At 44.2% G+C, this 19,043-nt stretch overlaps 1 protein-coding gene across 1 annotated transcript in view; it reads right to left on the minus strand.

The window, feature by feature from the left end:
• Positions 1-8,392: 8,392 nt before the first annotated feature.
• Positions 8,393-19,043, minus strand: part of LOC119441463 (autophagy-related protein 9A-like) — a 174,978-nt gene continuing 164,327 nt past the window's right edge. Inside the window, exons 18-20 of the mRNA XM_037706078.2 lie at positions 16,237-16,463; positions 12,198-12,214; positions 8,393-9,767 (exon numbers count right to left, since the gene is read on the minus strand). Of these exons, the coding sequence (XP_037562006.1) occupies positions 9,718-9,767; positions 12,198-12,214; positions 16,237-16,463 (294 nt within the window). The 3' untranslated portion in view covers positions 8,393-9,717. The remainder of the gene's footprint in view (positions 9,768-12,197; positions 12,215-16,236; positions 16,464-19,043) is intronic.

Below are 19,043 nucleotides of genomic sequence, written 5' to 3' on the forward strand. Positions count from 1 at the left end.
GTTCTTGCATTATGGCCCCATAGGAACGCAACTGCACTTTGTCTCTGCAGCAGAATTCCGTTCTCTGCATCAACAACAGCTATTGAACATGGATCACAGGAGACCTACAAGTGCCAAGCCCAATGTCAAGGCTCCCGACGACCTTATGGACCTGCTGCACCATATAGAATGCAGGCTAACGAAGAGACTTTCATTTTTCCGAGTAGAGATAATCTTTAGCAAGTGTGCAGAGGTGCATACCTGGCGATCGTAAAGCTGGCAGAAATTCCAGTTGCTGAGCCCTCGCGAAAATGACATTGCATAGTCTTACAATTTTCGTACGTCCTCAGATGATTGTTCAAATGATAATAGTAATAGGGAGTCTGAAAACGATGCTAGACTAGGGGAGCTTGTTATGCTGAGCATATCGCCTCCACTCGATGAAAGCTGGAGGGCCACTAGACAGACTGAACCAGCAGCACTACATATAGTACTATTGCACAGCCCCTTGTTGGTAGGCTGTCAGGCATATCTCTACAAGCCCCAGTTAAAAAAAAAAAAAAAAAAAATGGTGAAAGGCCTACGAATAAAGTACTCCCCCCTAATAGCACGACTTGCAAAAAAAAAAAAAAAAGTCATAAGAGTAATAACATGTGCAACAAAAGTGCTAATCCACAAGCTCTTAATGCATAATTTCAACTGCAGGAGATGCAGTAATTGCTAAAAGAGTTGCTTTTACTGGTAATTGACAACTTCATTGCGTTTTTCTACAAAAATAGAGCGTGCTTCGACATTTAAAAATGCTGAAGTGGAGTTATTAAATCAGTATTTCCCATAATGTCACACAGATTACCAGTGAATTTCTTTGCATTATTCACGTAAGGAAGGAAGCTGTTTAACAGGCCTAGTCAGCTTACTTTTCCTTTTGTGGGGACTCATTTGTACAATCTGCCCAATATATTGTCACGACCAAAGAAGACTGTGTCGCAGGACGCGAAGAACAGCACACAGGACGACTGCACAACAACAAACACAAGCTCTATATTCAAGGCCCAAGATGATGATGATGATGATCCTTTATCATGGCTCGCACCCAATGAGGGGGATAGGCCAAGAATCGGGCGGCAGAATTGGCGGCGCCAACTTTATCTTCTTCAGAGAGGGGCATGCTTGTGCTCGTGTCCCTCACTTCGATCGTTGTCTTCTTTGGTTGTGACAATATTTCCCACAAGCACAGCATTCACACTTCTTCAGGGAATGAATTAACAAAGCTTTATCGTTCGCAAGTGATGTTTTCCATTGGACGGCTGCCGACACAGTGACAAACTGGAACAAGTCAGCCGATTTCAGAGGCCCCATCACACGACAAGTTATTTAAACTGGTGAGCGAGTGTCTTCAACAAGCTACCATAAGACGACGGCGGCGCATAGATAAACCAAACCCTGATCTTAAGCTCTTGAGGTTACGCGCCTGTCAACACCGTGCTTACAGGAGAGCGCAGCGCTATAAAAGAAGCTCCGATTGGATGGTGTATAACCGCCTAGACGCAGTCATACGGCGGCACACAAAACTATTTTGTCGAAAGAGTTGGGCAGCACTGTGTAGTTCGCTGCATACGGCAAATGGTTTTGCAAGTGTTTGGCGAATACTGAAGGCTCTCCGCACTCCTGAGATCTGCAAGAATCCAACTGCTGCTTTGTGCATAACGACTGGCCGGACTCCGAAAATTCTTGCGGAAACATTTGTCAACCTTTTCGTACCTCCTATGTCAAGTGACAGCGCAAACGATGACTTTAATCCTCTGACAAGTCAGAACAACAAAACGCTCTCCTGTGGTCCAGCCTGCCAGATGGCTGAAGCAGACTTTAATTCGAGGAGCTGCATCACGCGCTCATCCTCTCCAAACGTCACACTGCCCCTGGTGAAGACGGTGTTACGTACCAGGCGTTACGAAACATCAATGAGGCCTTTCATCAAAATGTCTTGGGCGCATATGACGAAGTGTGGTGAACATCTCTGATCCCCAATGATTGGAAATCATCTGTGGTGATACCAGTCTTAAAGCCCGGCCGCCCTGCAAAGCACCTAATGTCTTACCGGCCAATATCGCTAACTTCTAATGTTATGAAGCTGATGGAACAAATGGTACTGTTTCGTCTAGACGGCAGGCTACAAGAGCTTAATTTCTTTCCTGATGTCATGAGCGGCTTTCGTCGTCACCGTTCAGCCCTCGATAGCATAGCAGACCTCGTTTCATCTCTAGAGTCTGCTCGAGAAGACAAGCACTCTGTATACATGCTCTTCCTGGACATAATGCAAGCTTTTGATTCGGTTCCCCATAAGGCACTTATTATCGCCGTTATGAATGCAGGAATTTCGGGTCGACTGCTTCATTTTGTGCATAACTTACTATCTGAGTGCCACATGAAAGTGCGCGCTGGAGGAGCAACAAGTGATTCTCGCCCTCTTAAGTGCGGTGTACCGCAAGACAGCGTCTTGTCGCCGCTTCTCTTCAACAGCGTACTTGCTGGACTTCCAAGCCGATTGCCTCAGGAACCTGACTTTCCAATATGCATAGCAATCTATGCTGATAACATTGCACTGCGGATCAGCGGTCCTTCGCACTATGATCCACGTCTTCATGGAATCTTGCAGAGAACTCTGAATGCGACTTCAGAGTACTTGGAGGAAGTTGGTCAGCAGATTTCACCAGCTAAGTCAGCCACAATTGCGTATCATCCAAGGCAACGGGCTCATTGAAGGAAGAGCCGGCTGTACCTAGGAGAGACACCAGTACAATGGGTACAACACCACCGCTACCTGGGCATAATTATCGATGATCGCCTCTCTTGGTGCCCTTACATTACCTGTATGCGGTGCAAATCCCGGTCGCTGCTCAAGTATGTGGCCGCCTTGACTGCTAGGGGCACTGGCTGCGTCCAGATGACAGCACTTCAGGTTGTGGGGATGCGCGACTCTCACGCGTCTCCTGTGGTCTGGCTTCACCCCGTGGCTGGGCGCCGGAGGCGGTCGTGGTGGTTGTGGCGCGTTGCGAGAGATGGCACGAGTGTCGCGATGCTAACGCCACCGAACGGCGGGGTGACTTGGGAGAAAAAGGTCAAAGGCGCTTTCTCTTTGGGTTGGGATCGGTGAGCGACGCGGACGTCCCGCGTGTGCGCCGATCCATGCTTCGCGAGACGTCTCGCGTGGCTCGGAGCGGGGCACTGGTATGGACGAACACGGATCGTTCGAATGCGCCACCGTTCGCGTGACCGTACACGTGAATGACTAGGCGATGGTGACACAGCATGGGGCGAACATATTCACTCGCTATTGGGTCGCGGCGAGTCGTACTTCCTTGATTTGTCGCGCGCCCATGTGAATGTTCTATTGGTTGTAACTCGGCTAGTGTGCATTGGTGTATGAAAGGCGCAATAAATGCCCTGGCGATTGTTTGCACTACTGTGCAGTCGTTCCTATGTCCCGAGAGCACATGTGACCCCACAAGGTATACCAATCATCTGTCCTCTCTGGTGTGATGTATGCCTTGCCAGTCTTGAACGTGCCGCCAAATGTGATGTCTCAATTGGAATGGGATCAATCGTGTTGCCCTCCGAGTCATGCTTGGCTTACCTCGTGAGGCGCAATCTGTTCCACTACTCACAGAAGCGCACCAGTGCCCCTGAGCTTGCAAGCAGACAAGAGAGCGCTACACCATATCGAGCACTTGCACCGAGCATCAGACGGCCAAGCACTGATTAATCGGCTGATTCAGCGCCCGTTCTCTTGGATGCGGAAAATGGTGGCATTGTTTGTGGACGTTATTCGCAGTTCAGGAGACACTACTTCATTCACAACGCCGAAGAAGCGCAACAATGTTCCTTCCCCATTTATCTGTCAATTCACGAAATACACAAAGCCAGCCTGTCTCGCTATTTCAATTGGCCCAGTCCCACCTATTGAAAAATTTGGAGGTTATAGTAAAGTATTCACGGACGCATCTGTAACAGCAACGCCCAAGGCGCTTCTGCAGTTTTTTCTGCCCTTCGACTGGCATCAGACGGGTGTTTAGAATACTACATCCAACCTCATCAACAAATGCAGAACTGGCAGCGAATAATGTTGCTCTGAAAACGCATTGAAGGTCGTCATTCTTACAGACTCCCGTGCTGCCCTCAGCAGACTGAGACAAGACGACGATAGCCCAACTTTTATGCAGTATCCAAGAAACTTCCGAAAAAATTACTTCCTCTGGAGTGTCCCTCATTGGCGAGTGGATACCCTCGCACGTGGGCATTGCTGTAAATGAAGAGGCTGATCGCCTCGCTTCAAGTTGTGCCCACCACAAATGTGACTGCCAAATGACAAATGTATGTTTGAAAACGCTCGTCTTCTGATACGCAGACTCCTCCTGGAGCAGCACCCAGAATGGCGTGTTGCAGACGGATCGTTCCCTCCCCGTGTTCGTGGTCGAGGCTTGCCCCGTCGTGCTAGAGCACTGTTATATAAGCTAAGGGTCGGATTTGTGTTGGTGCGCGAACGCCTATACCGACAAGGACGTGTGGACAGCCCATCGTGTACATTTTGTGGCTTCCGAGAGACACTTGAACATCTCGTTTTAGAGTGCCCCACATTTGCTGCGCAGCACGCATTGCTAATTAAGGAATATAGACTTATTGGACTACAATGTGCGACCCTTGACGATTGCTTGTTTCCAAGGGGGTGCGCTGCTCTACATGACCAGGCCCATCGAGCCCTGCTAACTTTTCTGAAGGACACTGACTTGGCCTCCCGTTTATAGACATAATTTGTACTTTGTTTTGTTCTGTCTGTGTCTCCGTCATTTCTTTATTTCCTATTTTCTTTCATCATATTTTCATTTCCTATATTCCCTCCTCCTGAAGAGTAGGCAGGCGTTGTACCTCTCTCGGTGGCAGTTGTCAGCTTGCTCCCTCCCTATTTCCTTCGTGTCCTCGTGTGTATATGTGTACAAACCAAATAATAATAATAATGATTGGCTATAATTTGCTCTTGCCAAGAAGCCTAGTGCAAGATGTTTTTGTGAATACGGGCCCCGAATTTCACGATTCTTTGCGGCCACAAAGGAGCACTTTTCACACCGTTAGTGCTTTCGATGGCAACCTTATTACCTATTAATAAAAATCAAAGACACAGTAATCACTTGTCCATGTTGTGTCGGGCATAGTACTTTAGCCATGTTCACTTGTACAGGGAATCTCAGCTAACATTAGAAGCTCTTAAATAAAGCTGATAGAATACACGACTGTGAGACCTACGCCGCTCAGTAATCATTCCTCAAGTGCCACCAAGGTCATTTCTACATAGTAATTACTGGCTAAATAGACAAACTTATTTAAACTTTGTTGAGTGATTGCAACCAACACACTGTGACAACAGCGGTCCCAAAAGTGATTTGAACTCCGGCAATGGCACAGCCAGTAATTTCTTTCAGGGAGGTGGGTGGGGGGGGGGGGGGGGGCGCAAATGCTGGGCGTGATGGCTACGCCACTGAACTCCGCTCATTGCCTGAATAGGCAAACCACCTGGCTGTGAATGTCATGCAGAACAGCACATGCCAGCACCGACAGTTTGTCATTTCTAGAAGGTTGCCGAGTCAGGCATTGAGAGAAATTCATTACCGTCGCTTTTTGAACCACTGGTGCCACCGTGCACAAATGCACAGCTTTTCGTATTATGCGTGCTGCGAGTTAAGTGGCGAAAATTTTTTATGCATGACATGACAAAAATTACTCGATACATTAATTTAGGACGTAAAAGCTTTTCATCGAAAAGCACACCTTGAATTAAAAAATTTAAAACATTATCATTAATCTTCTTTGATTAGCTGGATAATTAGCATACAATAATCATCCTCATGACGGAAGAGGTCTCGTGACCACTGAAGTTCCCTAATCGTATATTGTGCTTTATTTAACAGCTTAGCTAACATTAACTGGGACACCTTGTAAAAGAAGATAAACGCAGTCGTGAGCCCATTTGTCTCAACAAATTAGGTAATGGTAAGGAAGAAGTCATCAGCTTACACATAATCCCCGACATAAATGTGGGTTAGTTTCATAAATTTGCACGCATCTTTTGTTTGCGAAGTAATGAATATCCAACTAAATTGTTGTGTGCAACCTTTCACTCTTCCTTTACTTTGATATTTATCTAGTTTTGCTGAATGAAAATTGCCACCACCTGTAAAGAAAATTCGCCAAAGTGAGCGAAGGATACCAGAGTAGTGTCTGCCTTTGGTAAGTGTACATGTTAGTGTCGTTGATGAGAAATATGGTACTACAGTGAAACCAAAGACCTGAAAACACTCGTGCATTACTGAATACACCCACACCCGTTAATGCATGTGAACCAATAAAAACCGGGAGGGGTCACCAATGAACTAGTGGGCATTCCACTAGTGTACCAGCACCGACAGTTTGTCATTTCTAGAAGGTTGCCGAGTCAGGCATTGAGAGAAATTCATTACCGTCGCTTTTTGAACCACTGGTGCCACCGTGCACAAATGCACAGCTTTTCGTATTATGCGTGCTGCGAGTTAAGTGGCGAAAATTTTTTATGCATGACATGACAAAAATTACTCGATACATTAATTTAGGACGTAAAAGCTTTTCATCGAAAAGCACACCTTGAATTAAAAATTTAAAACATTATCATTAATCTTCTTTGATTAGCTGGATAATTAGCATACAATAATCATCCTCATGACGGAAGAGGTCTCGTGACCACTGAAGTTCCCTAATCGTATATTGTGCTTTATTTAACAGCTTAGCTAACATTAACTGGGACACCTTGTAAAAGAAGATAAACGCAGTCGTGAGCCCATTTGTCTCAACAAATTAGGTAATGGTAAGGAAGAAGTCATCAGCTTACACACAATCCCCGACATAAATGTGGGTTAGTTTCATAAATTTGCACGCATCTTTTGTTTGCGAAGTAATGAATATCCAACTAAATTGTTGTGCGCAACCTTTCACTCTTCCTTTACTTTGATATTTATCTAGTTTTGCTGAATGAAAATTGCCACCACCTGTAAAGAAAATTCGCCAAAGTGAGCGAAGGATACCAGAGTAGTGTCTGCCTTTGGTAAGTGTACATGTTAGTGTCGTTGATGAGAAATATGGCACTACAGTGAAACCAAAGACCTGAAAACACTCGTGCATTACTGAATACACCCACACCCTTTAATGCATGTGATTGCTACCAGTGTAATTCTTAAAGAGAATTGCACGGCGTTGCCAATGGTCACCAATGAACTAGTGGGCAACATTAAGGCTCAATGGTCACCCATAATCACCAGAGTAATCTTTGAAGCCCTTTATTTTCGATATGCTGTTTGGACTATGCCATACGAGCTTCATGGGAAAGTTTGCATATTTTTGCCCTACATACTTATCAGGCACCTAAAGACACATATGTCTCTATAGAAAAAAATAATAGCCCTTTGTCGGTATTCAGGGATGCATAAAGCATAAATGGAAGCGTAAATGAAGAAGCCCTCTGATAAAAAGCGAATTTGATAGGCTGTGAATTGTTGCTTTTAGCATGTAATATCGTAATAAATGCAAATGCGGATTATTCGAATCAAGAGTTAATGGTACTAAATATTCATGTTCGAATATTCGATTATTCGGATAACCGGTTACGTAAACCGGTCATCCAGTATATTTCTACAACTCCAAATAATCGGTTTGCAAGACCGCAGTTACTTCCCTCCGGTTAAACCAGATAGCCAGGTTGACGGATATTTGCAAGCACTACCCCTTGCTTTACCTCGGAACATCTGCTCTGGGGGATCGGCCAAGAATGGCCTCGTACCAATATTGGATAAGCTGTGCCGAAATTGTTCGTTCAGGCACATACCCAGTCACCTATGTCTGCTTGGCAAGACAGCTGCCAGCACAAGTCGACTCCCCTCCCGGTTTTTATTGTGCGAGACTGGCCGACGTCCGTCCAAAGTGGGCGAAGAAGGAAGATCGCTTTAAAAGCAGGGAAGAGATGGGGGTTCTCAAGGCAACTTTGCAAGATAAAGTAGAGGTTGGCGGAGTGGTAGATTGTGTTACACATAGTAAAACCTAATTAGCTGAGGAAGGCTAGGCAACTGTTGCCACCCTTATTCCGAGGATGCTATTAGCAATCATTATCGCGACATCTTTCTTCCTGGCTGCAGCATGAGAATTCGAAAGCCAACTGTGCTTTGCAGTTTCATGCTGCACGTTTCAAGCCGCTGGTGTAGCCCCAAAGTGGTGCAGTCGGTCAGCATCAAGCAGACAGTTATTGGATTTTTTTTTTTTTTAGCTGCGACACCGATGCTGGTTTGATTCAACGTTGTACATCACAGACGATATCTTTTGGCGATCAAGGGAGGGAGAATTGTGTAGCCAACACAATCATCATTCTTCTTTATTCTTTGAAATAGCTCTTATAAATAGGCCGTTGCTATACAAGAGGATACAGCATTTGCCAATGCTTTTAAAAAGCAAGGCCACCTTTACATTAAAGTCTGTTACAGTCACAAGACCGCACAAGCGAAGGTACAGTGGCAACTGGCTAAAAACAACTGCACTGACTAACTGCCAACACTTCTCGTGGTTTTTGTCTCCTGTGCACGAACCTAACACACACGAAATGCTGTGCTTCAGAGGTTTTGTGTGTAAAAAGAAAAAGGACGAGACTAAAATTTGCTCAGGATGAGACTGCAGTTTGCTAAAGATGAGACTGCAATTTGCTTGCACCAACCAAGAAAAAAAAATACTCGCTGGGAAAGTTGCAGGTCAGTGAAATGAAACTTGCCGCAATTAGGCTTTTGTCAAGTGCTAAGAGGCTTTCAGCACACAATGTCCATTCAAAGCGCTTGGTACGAACCACAAAACACTCGCACACGCACAGGAGGGCTGAGGGGGGGTATTCTACACAGGAAAAGAGATGCTTGTTTCTCTTGAAAGCAAAAGAGTCTGCAGTGAGCACTGTACATTGTGAGGTCTTGTATTTGCATACTAAAAAGCAGGCTAAGCAGTCTGTTTGGCCAGCTGAGGAGTCGATAAAAAAAAAAATCTATTTTGCGTTTAAAATTGCCTAAAAGTAGCTCGGTCACTATACTTGCAGAGCATAGTCCAGAAGCGCACGTCTCCAACTGCACAAATAGTGCAGCACTTAGTTTCAATGTCGCACGTCTGCAGCTGCACAGAGCACATCCAGGTAGTTGCACATCCATTCGTGGAGTTTCTTTTTTTTTTCTTGCCAGTTCACTTTCACCAAGCAAGAGCTAAAAAACACACTTTAAGGAGGAATAGTTGCACTTTGCTTGGCAACAGCGCAGTTCACGACACCACAGCAACACACAGAAGCTAGCCTAACGGTCGTCCACACAAGACCCAGTTTGTAGTAGCACCTAGAATCCACGCATGAGGATCTTCAGCATGACGAGCAGTCTGGCGAGATGCACCACGTTTCGAAAGCAGACGATGCAGCGGGTGAGAAGATAAAAAGGAGTGGCCAGGGAAGCAGTAGTGGCATACGTCGGCACAGTTTCTTGCATGCTCCTCGACTTTGCCGACACGTCCTCATGCAAGAAGGGATGAGTTGCTGCCAAGTCTGGTTGTCCGTTCTGCTTCGTGAAAGGAGCTGCTGCGCTGGACGGCACAATGGCTGCCAGCTTGGCAGCTGGCAACATAGGTGGTGGAGGCATGCATTTCAGACTAGATCCGCACTGTCCTCTCCACGGCGGAAGACCCTCTCCTGTCACCATCTGGTGAAAATCGGAGAGAGGAAGAAGAAAAAGTGGTGACATGGCTCACTGCTTGTGCACATCGTGTACAACACATCACCAAGTTACAATTTTATACACTGCGGCTACAAACTTTACCTCTACGGTGTAGGGGATACCCTAATCAACTCAGCTTTGCCAAGATCATCTTGTAGTAATGAACTTTTTTAAATGAAGGGCATTAATTCAATCTTTCACTGTTGCACGATAGTCTATAGCAGAACCTCAGCAATACCATCATGGTTGATACAAATTTTAGGTTAATACGTACAACTTTGTCAAGTTAATAAAATTTGGAAGTCTTCAGGTGATCAAAACTGTGCCATTGTGCACAATACTGTCACACAGTAGTGACGGTGATGAAAACAGTGCTAAAACTGTGAAAGACGAAACAGATTCTTTATTGGGCGATCCTGTGCCTAGCAAAGAAAATTAACTCACTTTACAACAAAAGCGGCGAGCACAATAGTCGGTCATCTATAAAAAAACTCATCAGCGGCGAGACGCGTCGGCTTTTATACATGAGTCATCGAAGGTTCCAGACTAATCCCTGGTGCCCGTGTGTCTTCCAGAAAGTACTAGACGATTCGCATCGCTTATACAATCAGATTACATAAGCGTTGTTCACAACAGACAACGGATAGAAGCGTCGATAAGGTTCGAAAAACTTCCGATACATGCAGGCGCGTCCTGCGCCGAGCGATAGCGTTTACCATTTCTTAGCCGGTGAAAAGCGCTCACCGGTGAAAGATAAAGTACACATGCCAATACAAATTGTTGAATCACGACTGTTAGCAGTAATGGGGAGGACACCACGACACGTTTGGGTTTCTTGCAGTTGCACTGATGAGCGGCAAGGCAGGACTGTTTGGTCCAAAATATCGGATTTTATGATTTTGAGTTCTTTCGATAGCACATAGCTTTAAAAAATATATTACACCTGGGTATGCTCGACTTCCAAAATATTTATTTAATTTTAGTTGTCATCTACCAGAAAGTGGGCATGCCTAGTTGTTGAGTCTATTTCGTATAAAGCTTTCATCACATAAAGATAACTTGTTTGACACAAGTTTTGGTATTGAGCCTCTTTTTTCTATGTAGGCATCTTACAGTGCATCCCAAGAGAGGTCTCTAGCTCTCGTATTTTCCTTCTTTATTTGTTTGTGGTGATGCGTACTCTTTGGAGAGTACGTTGTGTCTGTCAAAGACCTATTTCGTGCCCTTTTCAGTGTTGCCAGTAGAGAGAACACAAAAACTGAATGAAAATGCAAGTTTAGAGGCAATTAGAAGCATGCTAAAGCACGTAGGGGTCACTCCTGGACATTTGTGTGTTTCCATGACTACTGCTGGACTTGCTGAGGGCAAAAAAAAAGCGACTTCAAACTTACAGCCGAAGCAAAAAAAAAAAAGCGGGGGGGGGGGGGGGGGGGGGCGACCCTAGAAAGAAAAAAGGCTACCGTAATGTTTACCAAGATGAAGGCTGTAACCTTGGGATGTTTTGATAAATTAGGCAGTTAGATACCTGTTCATTTGAATTTTTCCCAGAATGCAATTTTAGGACACTTCTGTACATTTTGTACAGAATGTACAGAATGTGCATACACTGTACTTCTGTAGAGTGTATGCGACCTAAATTTGGTGAACATTTGAGTTAGTGCCTCGTACAACTATGGAACTAGAATAAATATCTGCAAGCTAACGCGAGTTTAGTAACCAAATAAAAAGCCTCTCAGAGTGCCTTATTTCTTCATATCTCTATAGTTCCAGTTACAATTGTGTAGTATACCATTGTCTTTATGCAAAATTTGAAGGCTCTGCGACAAAAAAGGTAACATGTGAAAAATCGAAAACAAATAACAAAAATTGAAATATGTTTTTTTTGTTTTAATGACTGAGCTCTACAAGCCCGACTATAACTGATACTATATGAAGAATTTAAAAAGCCCGACCATGTTCACGACTCCTCTGAGTGCAATGCTCCCATACCACCTCTTAAAGTCTCACCCCACTTTGAGCTTTGATGCGTAGTCGGCGTTTCACTTCCCTCGACAAAAACTGTGGACGCTTTTTCCGAAAGACTTGGTGAACTAGCCAGTTTGGTGGCTTCGCAGGCACAGCCAAGCATTGCCAATCCTGCTGTCACCAATCGTGCTGTTACGGCAGCATGAATGGATATATGCATGATACTTCAGGCCGTGTTCACAGGCATCAGGACATGGAGGTCAATGTTAGCCGACTGGATGAGCGGCCAGGCGTGGCAACGAACGATAGCGAAAAGGTGTGGCCATATTGAGTATCTGAGAATGTTCAGGAAAGCACAGCAGCTTGAGTGAACAGCTTTTCAGAATTATGTGCACACCTGCACACATGCACAAGCAACAAGCATCGCATGCAAAGTCTTTCTCAACTTACCAACACGTGAAGATGTGCTAAGTGAGTAAAAAAAGGAGAGAGAATGCACAGGGCAAGGTCAAAACTTTTTGGCGAGCACAGCCAGTAGTCATCAGCCACTGTGAGCTAGCTTGCACTGTCGACTAGCACAGAGATATCCAGTACAGCGGAGACGTACTAGCGCACACGTGTACCAAAATCCCAAGTGATGTATCCAACAGCAGCACCGCTGGTGGCAAAATTATGCAACACTGATCAACCTTAATCACTTTATCACAAAGACTGGCAGTAATGCTGCCATAAGCATTACGCAAGAAAGTAAGTGGAACGCAGTTTGTCAATGCAATGAAAGTTCAGCATGTTTTGGCTGAACACAGTGTCACATGAAATTACTGCCAGCATTGATGTTTGTGTGCCAACATCTTGTGGTATTTCGCGGTACATCTGTGCCACAGCACGTGAACACTTCGCGAAATCTATTTTCTGGCTCTTTCAGAGGAAGCTTTATGCTCAAGCCTGGCACGTAAGATGCACAACTATTCTCATGAGGCCACTAACGAATTGATTTAAATGAATTTCTTGCACTTTAAAAGAAAATATTTATGCCAGTGACTATTAGGAGCCGAATTTTGGTTTGTATCCTCAATTTGACACAAAAGGACATGAAGGTTAACAATTCTATAACTCCTTGTGGCTGTCAAAGTTCTGTAGAACTGAAATTTCTTCACAGGAAACAAATCATCTAATGAATTAGTTGACAGTTCACATGAAATTTCTACTTTGTTTACACGAGAATTGCAAAAAATGCATTCACAACTCATCAGCATATTTATTACAAGGCAACCAATGCCATTTTCGTTCACTTTGCATAACTTTAACTGTTTCAAGAATCATGGTATCCTTTTTTATTTTATTGTGGAGCAAGGAGTTATAAGTCTGATGTCAAATTTCTTTGCTTTACGGGAAATCACTAACTAATGTATTGAAAAAAAAATATATATATATAATATATATATAAATTTATAAACGGCCTCAAGAATTTAATCTTTTCTCTTGAATGCAGCAATTATATCATTCAAATTGTTGTGAAATGCTATTGTTTGGCCAGTGCTGAATTTCCCACGTACCTCAACAGTGACACAGAGCTAAAAAGCCTCCTCTCGTTAATAATGCACAGGGCTAACAAGCAGAAGCAGAAGTGCAAGGCATGCATCTAGCCATACTAGCAGCATGTTAACATTCGCCAAGACTAGCCCCAGACTGCAACAATGCTGTGAAGCAAGAAGTCATCACATGCCATTCTGGCTCCAATTCCTCCACTTGCCTGCTGACAATAAAACCAGGTGTTTCAACCGCAATTACGCATTAAGCGGGTATGTATTAACGAGGTTTGACTGTACCAGCTTTGCTATTGCCATCCATGGCTGCAGTTACTTGGTAATCCACAAACAGTAAAAAGTTTGAAGGAATCAGCTAACGAATATTTATGATACACTACTTAATTTCTTTTAGTGCAACTGAACGCTTACCAGTAAGAGTGTACAGTACTGCAGTGCTAATGCCGAAAACGCTGCAGAACATTTGTTAGAGATTTAGCGATTTGGCAATCTATCATTTTTGAAATTTAGCGACTCGGAGGTTTCAATAGCTTAATGAATTCTTATGCTGAAAACGATGAGAGGTGAGTGCTATAGCAATTGCAAGCTGGCTTTGGTGGGAAGCAGAAAACAAGTGCAGCCTTAGCCGTGAGAAATTACCCTTTTGTTTATGATGTTTCCTGAACTGTTGAATTATTTCTGCAATAATAGCACCAGTGCTTTCGTGGTTTCCTGTTCAAAATCTTTGGTCACATAACAAGTCAAGCCAAGTTTACGAAACATGGAATGAAACTATCATTACAATGAACTGTACTTTTACATGTGATGCATTGTTTAGTGTGTTGCCTCTTGGAAGTATGTTGTCTCCTGAAAATCCGAGCAAGCTGGGACAAAACATTTCAGCTCAAATGCACAATCAGAACTTGCATCAATACTAACTAGCGTCCGGTACAGCATAATGTGTGCACCATGCAATGAGGGATGCCACGGTTCTGTCATTCCCCTCGCTGCCACATAAGCAGCGCCACTTGTAAGTGTGAACATCCCTTAGATCTAATTATGCATAGAATAAAGTGCAAACGCCTATAAACATATAAACAATGCAATTTTAACAATACGTATGGTGCACTTAACAACAGCTGACTTGCATACAGTAATCTGCGCTCATATGGTAAGAACCCAGCCCTAGTACCACAGCTTCATCGCAACGTGTCGCGACATGCCGTTTTTCTCGACTTTCTGTGCCAATTTAAAATTACAATTTCTAATCGAACAGCATGTTAGATTAAATCACTATACATCATGGTCCGTTCGTTTTCTCCCAAAATCTCAACATGTTGTGGGCAGTTCCTTTAAACCTAAACCTAATATTTGAGGTTCAAGAAATCAAATGCTATGCCCTGCCTGGTACTGATAATCTCTATGAGCTGCTGCCCAATCAATCTGCCACATTTGGTGCAAGAAATCAAGCTGCAAAAAAAAAAAAAAATGCAAATTTAATTGGGCTGGTTGGTACATTGTTATAGCTAAAGAGAGTAACAAGACATGGGACAGGGCAAACAAAAGGGAAGGACGAAGCGCCGTCCGCTCCTTCCATCTGTCCGGTCCCGAGCACTGTTACTCTAATCAGCCATGGATGATTTGCAAGAATTACTTTTGCTAGGGGCGAGGAGCTGCGGTTGTTGCAGTGGCGCCACACGCCTGTTGAACCACGCTTCACCTCATCAGTTGCATGTGGAGGTTGTGTGCTACCGTGCATGTTAGAATCAAGTGAATGCGATCAATTTAAATCTCTTGCAGTCAAACATGCATTGAATAAGTGAAGTTCCACTGTACCAGCCAGCTTCTGTATGGCATGCACAATAATGAGATGAGCCTACAATGCACACATACAGAACATACACCACATACATACTGTGTACTCCTACTCCTGCCTAACACAAACATTACGTCTCCTTGTCAGTCATCTTTACACTTTCCTGCCCGACAGCCCACTTATAGATGGTTGCAAATTCGTACTTTGCTCTTTTCCGAGTGCTCTTGAACACTCAGCAGCATGTAATAGGTTATTAAAGAACTATTCGTCTTTTCTGCATCTTTTTTCCAGCTGTGTGGGGACATTAAAGTGCCTCCAGAGTAAGAGTGTGCTTGGAGCGATGAGCAGTCGTAGTTCGAAAGATGGGATCGATGTTGTACGCCACTCATTCATGGAAACATTGCATATTTACCGATTTTGATGCATCTGCACGAGAGTTCTTGGACGTTGGAAGCAGCAGTGACACGATAGACAATATCAGTTCTTCAGATTTCAGCATGAAGCTTCACTTTCTTTTCTAAACCATTAAGCTGCTGCCACATGCTCATCTAAAGATACTATGTGTGTTTTAAAGATCAATGTTCTTATCTACAAGGTGTCAATGTCTTTCGGGCGGGTTCGCTTACCGGCGGCCGCGCCGAGAGTCTATTTTGCAGAGAGTTGACGACGAAGATGACCTCAGCATCGCGCTAGAGCTAGTCACTAAGGCTCACATTTTCTTAAATATGAAGAAATTCTGTCTATAAAAAGCAGACATTTGACGAAATACTGCACAGATTCCTTGCGTTGAAAATGTACATTCTGAAATTTCTTTAGGTTCTATTTATGCAAAGCAACACTCAACATTTTTATGCAACTTTCTTATCCTTTTCGTTTTACAAAATATTTGTTTAGGACTAGTACCGTCAAAATGAAAATTTCTACTCGCTGCAATTTCGCACTATACACTTTAATATCAATGCTGCGACAGGAACTGGCCTACTCAAAAACAGCTTCCTTTCACATTGGCAGGAGAGTGTTAAAGGGACTTTAAAGAGAAGCATCAAATCAGTCTGAACTGATAAAGTATTCTTTGAAAACCATTTCCATTATTCCGCAATAATGGTTTCCGCTAAACAACCCAACAATGACAGCACCACAGCCTTACCACGGCCTGGGCAGAAGCGGAGGGCGAGCTTGCTGACCCGCAGTTGGCTGCCTAGTGGTGGAGGACGACGCGCCGTCCTCACCGCTGCCTTCCTGAGGAGACTCGAGGATGTGGGGAAGCCCCTGCCAGACCAGCCGTGAGTGAGACTCTGGGTCCACGACCGAGGCAGGAGGCGGCGTTGACCCGAGGGAACGCCCTGTGGTCACCCTCAGGTGCCGTTGGTGCAGCTGGGAGACAAAAAAGAGCCACCCAGCCATCAGGAGCACATCACAAGTACTCGAAGATCGGCACAAGTGAATAAAACTGAGGATGATACAAATTCATGAACTGCGACTGCCAGCAGGGAGCATGGCAAGCAGAGTAAAAGACGAGCAGAGTAAAAAGCAGTAAGAGGGCAGCGCCTCCAAATTGCCATTCTTTACATCTCCACATATGTGTTAATGTGCCGAAACCGCACCGTGGTCTCTGAGGAATGTCAAGGAAAGGTGCTGCTGCAAAAGTAAGAAACTAACAAAAGGACAGGCCCTACTCTTTTGACACAATGGACATGGTGCTACACGTGCAACACATGACCACTTCTGCATTAGCAGTACTGTTTTTAGCGCGAAGCACTTTTGGGGCCGGGGTTGTTGGCGTCTAATGTGATATATCATCGTGGTCACGCAAAAAAACAAGATCTGCCGAAAACTTGCGTCCCATTCACTTGGTATACACCAAAATTGGCATGGAAGGGTACAAATGCATGACTAAAATGACCGATAGGTCATGACATCAATAACATCACATCCTCGTCAGTTACATCACGATCAACGATAATAAAATCATGTGTGGTGCATACCCGCATTAGATATGTGGGTATGAGACAGGGATATACGGGAATTAGCAGAAACTCGTGAAGATAGCTTCCGAAACACCAGTGTGGTACCAGCGCAGCGCACCACCCACAAACGCTAGATTCCTCCTCACTTGTGCAGGAATAGACAAGATTAACATAATTAAGGGAAACGCAGCGCGTCACTGCTTCACACTTCTCCAGGTTTCCCGTTAGTGGAGCTGCATTAGCGCTACATTTGAACTACACAAGTGCAGAATTTGAATCCAGCGCTTAATGTAGCTCCAATCCTGGTTAAATACTGCGCTTGTGTAGTTCAAACCAACGGTGAGTTAACATGAAGGAAACACTGCGCATCACTGCTTTGCACTTCCCCAGGTTTCACGTTAGTGGAGCTACATTAAGCGCAGGATCTTTTATTGTATACAGTGCCTGTGTGACAATGAACCTTTGTCCAAGATTTCTTCAGAATTAGCTACATAGTAATCAGCCCTACTGAAATGGTTGCTCATTTGTGAATGACATGCTTCACATAAACAAGTCATTCTATGCAACAGCCATGTGTCGTGCAACAGATGTCTGCTTTTTTGCATTTACTAAATATATACTCGACTAAGGGCCACACCCCTAACTTGGCAACCCAAAACTTGGGGGAAGAAAAATGTTCATATAAAGAAATTTCAAGATTGAAGCGAGCGTCCAAGCTTGTCTGCATGAACGCATAGTGTGAACCATCTTTATACATCACTGTGAAAAGCTTTGACGTGGCAGTCATATCCATAAGTGTGCTACTGAGCCGAATCTGAGCAGCGGTGACAGTGACAGCAGCAAGGAATATATACGAGCACCAGCTGCGTGAGTAACTTAACGAGTTAGGAAAACAACAGCATTCCCTCTCTTTGCACAAAGAAATCAAGGAATATATTACACAGGGGTAGAAAAATTTGACCACAATGGCCCATCCCCATGTGACGGCCGCACCGTGTCATGACTGTGAACAAAAAGTGCAGCGCTTACACGAGCATACAGTCAAAGCTCATTACAACGGACGGCAACACAGTCAACCTCCCGATTTCTTAGGGGCGAAGCACCTTAGGGCCAAGCCTTGTCCCTCCCTCGTCGTCGTCCGTAGCTCTGGTTTCGTAGCTATGGCTCCTTGCTGTCTGCTGTTCTGGATGCTGGTTTCACAGATTTCGCAAGTTGTAGGAAATAGTTGTGTGCAGTTCATTGCAGCTCACACGCATTGCCACAGCAAAGTATTTATTTATGTATTTATTACATACCTGCAACGCCTATTCGGGCATTACAGCAGGGGGGTTACATTAGAAAGGAAGAAACAAGTGATCACATACATAAAGCACGGTAAAACGCATCATTGTTTTCAATATTAACAATATCAGACGAAAGAGCATTCTGTTCTCTTATAGTTCAAACAAGAAAGGAATACCGAAAGACATCATCCCTAAAAGGGCACTCGTGGACTTTCAGAGCATGGTCGCGTCTCATCGACATATAAGTAGGCGACTGAATATATCTTTCTATCTCAATCCCTGTTTTAGAATAATAAACAGCGTGAAAAAATTGTTTTCGTCGGTCATTTAATGCTTGCCATGATAATTTTACTTTCCGTCATACTTAATTTTCTACTATAATTATTAAGAACAAACCTAGCTGCCCTGTTCTGCACCCTTTCAAGCTGTTGAAAGTACAAAGCATTTACACCATCTAGACAAAATTTGCCATAATTTTTTCCGTTGCAGCCGGGTGTCCATTATAGCCGGATCCGTTAAGACTGAAATTTGTTGCCTGAATAATCCGTGGGAATAATCCGTGGGAATAACTGCGTTCAACAACGCTCAAATCTGTGCAAAAACAGTCTCAACTCGCGGATGCACGACTCGACCATGTCCTATTCACGGTCAACCACTCAGTTCCCCCCTTTGTCAATGCTGACAAAGCTGGATTCACACGGCGG

Source organism: Dermacentor silvarum, chromosome 2 (assembly GCF_013339745.2).
Source record: "Dermacentor silvarum isolate Dsil-2018 chromosome 2, BIME_Dsil_1.4, whole genome shotgun sequence".
In the NCBI taxonomy this organism is placed as follows: domain Eukaryota; kingdom Metazoa; phylum Arthropoda; class Arachnida; order Ixodida; family Ixodidae; genus Dermacentor; species Dermacentor silvarum.